The sequence below is a fragment of the Takifugu rubripes genome, chromosome 3, assembly GCF_901000725.2.
Source record: "Takifugu rubripes chromosome 3, fTakRub1.2, whole genome shotgun sequence".
Classification (NCBI taxonomy): domain Eukaryota; kingdom Metazoa; phylum Chordata; class Actinopteri; order Tetraodontiformes; family Tetraodontidae; genus Takifugu; species Takifugu rubripes.
In genome coordinates, this window is record NC_042287.1 from 1,881,515 (window position 1) to 1,886,584 (window position 5,070).

The window sequence follows — 5,070 nt, forward strand, 5'->3', positions numbered from 1 at the left end:
GCATTCTCCAGTTTTCTCAGTTTCAGCTTCACTTTTGTTGTCTCATTATTGAAACACCTAAATGACTCAGGCAGGTTTAACTCATCAACTAACTTACACGACTGTCCACGTATTACAACACAAGTGGGAATGCTTAAGCAATACTTCAGGATAAGCCACAGCATTGTTGAGGAAACTTCCTTTACCTACACGTTCCTCGTGCCCTTCATTTACTCAGGGAGAAATAGACAAAGAATCAATTCTGAATCAATGACCTATGTGATTTTTATTTATGACAGAAAACTGAAATCACTTAAAGAGACTTCTGAGCACTGTGTCTCAGTTCATAAGGAAGGGCCCCGATCATCCTTGTGTCACGTGTATTTGTACCACAGCAACTCACAATCTCACATACCTTCCAACACTTTCAGTTTCTTCCCTTTAAAGCATTGTGAAAAAACAGTACACACAATGATTCTGAGCACAATGATCAATTCTCCCAAAACTCACACATGACTATATTTAAAATGGCTGAGTTGAGTTCTGACAGGAACTAGCCAGAGCCCACATGACTCCTGTGCTGTTTGCTGATTGGAGGTGTCAGCAGGAGGCTGCAGGAGGTAAATGGAGCCCACAGCTTTCATGATTGATGCCTAAAACAGTGGAAGAGCAGCTGCACCTGCAGACATCAGGGAGCCACTTCACCTGTTCAACACAGAAGGTTCTCACTGCCTCCAGCCAACACCTGCTGAGCACCGCATGCTCACAGACTGCTGACATCTAGATTTTCTCAATTGCTTTTCTAGTATGACTCATTTTACTTATATTTCATTTTGAATTGATACAAAGACTCTGTCTTACAGGTTTGTTGCATAGTAACAAAGTTTATCAGCACAAAAGGGTGAACTGGTAATACAGAACATCTGGCAGGAATCTCAAATTAAAGCTGTTCTTTGGGCTCTTCTCAATGAAGAAGCTGCAGCAATATCTGAACTCTCTTGTTGGCAAATCTAGATGTTTTCACCCGTGTGGGTGCTCAGGTGCTGCACTAAATCACAATTCTGGGTGAAAGTTTCCCCACATGTTTCACAGACATGTGGTCTCTCATCTTTGTGAATTCTCATGTGGACATTTAATACAGAATTTTGTTTGAAGGCTTTTCCACATATTTTACACAAATATGGTCTTTCACCTGTGTGAACTCGCATGTGGACATTTAATGAAGTATTATCTCTCAAGGCTTTCCCACATGTTTTACACACAAATGGTCTCTCACCTGTGTGAACTTTCATGTGGCCATTTAATGAAGTACTATCTATAAAGGCTTTCCCACATGTTTTACACACATATGGTCTCTCACCTGTGTGAATTCTCATGTGGACATTTAATCCAGAATTTTGTTTGAAGGTTTTCCCACATGTTTTACACACAAATGGTCTCTCATCTTTGTGAATTCTCATGTGGACATTTAATACAGAATTTTGTTTGAAGGCTTTTCCACATATTTTACACAAATATGGTCTTTCACCTGTGTGAACTCGCATGTGGACATTTAATGAAGTATTATCTCTCAAGGCTTTCCCACATGTTTTACACACAAATGGTCTCTCACCTGTGTGAACTTTCATGTGGACATTTAATGAAGTACTATTTATAAAGGCTTTCCCACATGTTTTACACACATATGGTCTCTCACCTGTATGAATTTTCATGTGGCCATTTAATGAAGTACTAGCTATAAAGGCTTTCCCACATGTTTTACACACATATGGTCTCTCACCTGTGTGAATTCTCATGTGGACATTTAATCCATAATTTTGTTTGAAGGTTTTTCCACATGTATTACACACATATGGTCTCTCACCTGTGTGAATTCTCATGTGGACATTTAATCCAGAATTTTGTTTGAAGGTTTTCCCACATGTTTTACACACAAATGGTCTCTCACCTGTGTGAACTCTTAGGTGCATAGTTAATTTATCATTTTGTGTAAAGGCCTTCCCACATGTTTTACACACATATGGTCTCTCACCTGTGTGAATTCTCTTGTGGATATAAAATGAAGAATATTGTTTAAAGGTTTTCCCACATGTTTTACACGCATAAGGTCTCTCGTCTGTGTGAACTCTAAGGTGTTGCTTCAGTGATTTTGACAGTTTGAAATCTTTCCCACGTTTGACAGATAAACAGTTTGGTTGCTGTTTCCTTAATTTTGTCGGCTGATGAGAAACAACCCTCTCTGGAATCTTTCCCACATACTGAGTCAAGGTGTTGGTATTTAATAGTGGAATGTCCTTTCAGGTCTGTCTTGACCTTTCCCTGTTGTTCACCTGTGTTACATGCAGATGGTTTAGCACCTGTGTCTGTATCACAGTCCACTGCTGACTCTGCTGGGCTGTTTATGTTCCCAGTCTGACATTTAGGATGGTTCTGCTTCATGGTTTGTTTTGGCCCTTCAGCTGTGGTCCACCTGGAGTCTCCGCTGGTGCTGTTTTCCTCATCTTTGCTCTCAGATATATGAGGACTGTAGGAGAGCAGCTGCAGGTCACAGGCTGGATCTGGTAACACAGGGCTTTGAACTGTTGTGTTCACCTCAGGCTTTTCCTGGCTCTGATCAGGATTTAAGCCCAGTTCACTGTCGTCATCTTGTTCATGCATGGTCACCATTAAGGTGTCCATCTCCTGCTTCACAATCAGCGACTCTCCGTCCTGATAACAGCAGGTTTCCTCCTGTTCCTCTTTGATTTGTGGAGGCTTCGACTCGTCCTGGTCTAGACTGTAGCTCCTATCCTGATGCTGGTAATTATCCTCTTCCTCCTTCCACAAAGGTTGCTGCTGTGAAAGCTCTGAAAATGCAGGAGAAATCATCAAGAATGGAAAGAAGCATGTGAGCATAAGCGATAGGTTTAGGGGCAACTGAAAAAAGGGCAGTTTTTAACCATCCAACGAGCCACAACAACGGGCAGCTCACAATATCAATGTTCAAACCTGCAGCCTGTGAATTTCTGCATCTCTTCTCCAAACATCTGAAGCATCAGTCACCTCTGAATGAGTAAATCTGAGGCTGCCCTCTTTTTCGCAAACGTACATTACAAGAGAAAAACAACAGATGAACAAAAGATGTTTACTTGGACAAAACAGAACTAGAACAGCAGGGTAAAACCTGAACAGAACAGAAACCTTGAACAGAACCAGGCTCATAAGGGGGGACTCTCTTGCTGCTGATGGCTGGCTGGGCAGAGAGGGAGGAGAGGGGGGAGGACAGGTAGAGGAGAGAACAGGTAGAGATCATGCAAATACGTTAATGACACTGAGCTGGGGCTGCACAGTGTGTATTAATATTAATATGTGCCACAATCACATCACAGACCAGTCCTTGGAGTGCCACAAGTCAAGAAAAACTAGCTCCGCTTGCTTCAGCCTTGTCCACAGCCATAAAATGAGTGTGCATGCCACCAAAACTACACTTGGAAGCTGACACGGTCATCTGCAAGAGCAGCAGCAGCGGCTGCTTTGTGATTGGTGACATGAGCAGCAATAACCTCTGCTGCTCTATAACAACTAATTTGGCCAGATTGTCAAAAGTATCTACCTGTAGTTTAAAAACAGTACACAGCTCTGAAAGTGTGTATTCAAATCCCAGGTCTTAATCAAAGACAAAGTAGGAAAAGGTTTCTCTGTTTCGGTATATGAAAACATGGCTGCTATAATTTTCGGACTATTGAGCGCACGTGAATACAGTGGGACCTCTTACTTACGAAATTAATTGGTTCCGGAAGTTGTTTCGTAACCTGAAAATTACAAGTAGAGACATGTTTTCCATGTAAATGCCCTAATCCGTTCCAAACCCCCAAAAAATTCGGACATAATGTTTTTTATAAATCATAAAAATGCATCAAAACATGTAACAAATACGTGTTACAATTAGATTACTGCACAATAAATGTAGGAATTCAGCGCAAGGATTCTCCAGGAACAAAATGAACTTTATTCCAGGCTAATCTTACATTAGCCATCATTACTAGCAACGAACGTTAACACTTGTGGTAACACCGCCATCTAATGAACAAACATACATACACCCACAATAAATAAAAGTTAAACAAAGGCGACGCTGGGATACACACAAACTTGTACAGATTGGGTTTGATTGGGATTGGAAGATGCTAGGCAATAGCCAATGGCAGAGCAGCAACAAGCATGTTTGTGTTCGCTAAACTCCGCGAGCTGCAAGTAGCAGCGGTAGCGTATTTTTTCCTTTCGTATCATGAAATTTCTTTCGTAACAAGAGGAAATATTTTCCCGTTGAGACGTTTCGTAACCTGAAAAGTCCGCATGTAGAGTTGTTCGTAAGTAGAGGTCCCACTGTATAAGCCGCACCTGAGGGCGTGTGCATGATGGATGAAATGACAGTTCAAAATCAAAACTAGTGTCTTCTTTGGTGCATAATCTTTCCCCACGTGTCTGTATCACTTTTGTGTTTACTGCTTGAGAGTGCCCCCGGTGGCCATTAGCCCATAAAACTCTATGAATTAACTGCACTGTTGTGTAGGCTGCAGGATTCAAATCAAGGGAAAAAAGTAGCGGCTTATAGTATAAAGAATTCCAGTAGTTAATCGTTATTTCATGTGTATATTTTAATTTTGGTAGAAGGCTACATAAAATGCTGGTTAGTTCACACAATAGACATATTTAACATAGAGCATGTAAGATGTATTTGTAATGAAAGCCATCATGGCGCGCCTCACTCCACTACAGGATGGGTCACACATGAATCTGCAGGCAGGCTCCGTCCAGTTGGTGTGATGCGTGTTCACAACGTCACTATGCCAGAACGTCTCTTTCACCATGTTAGCCTATTGAAAATCTATTTTTGGGCCCAATGGAAGTAAGTGACCTTTGCCATCTTGGCAGTACCACTGTTCAGCCAGCAGGGTTTATGCGTTGAACTGAGGGGTAGTTCCTGTATCCAGTGTGAGAAGAATTATTGTTGTTATTACTATTATCGTTTCAATGCTATAGTAAGTATAGTAAGTAGATTTAGAATGTTTAATCAAAAAGAATGTATGAGTGTTTGACTCAAGTATTGTA

At 41.2% G+C, this 5,070-nt stretch overlaps 1 protein-coding gene across 1 annotated transcript; it reads right to left on the reverse strand.

Annotated features, from left to right (window-relative positions):
- Positions 1 to 393: 393 nt before the first annotated feature.
- LOC115249089 (zinc finger protein OZF-like) lies at positions 394 to 2,637 on the reverse strand. The gene is made up of 2 exons (XM_029833376.1): positions 2,450 to 2,637; positions 394 to 2,184 (listed from the first exon to the last, which is right to left on the reverse strand). Exons 1-2 carry the CDS (start codon positions 2,635 to 2,637, stop codon positions 990 to 992), a joined length of 1,383 nt encoding a protein of 460 aa, XP_029689236.1. The 3' UTR covers positions 394 to 989.
- Positions 2,638 to 5,070: the final 2,433 nt, after the last annotated feature.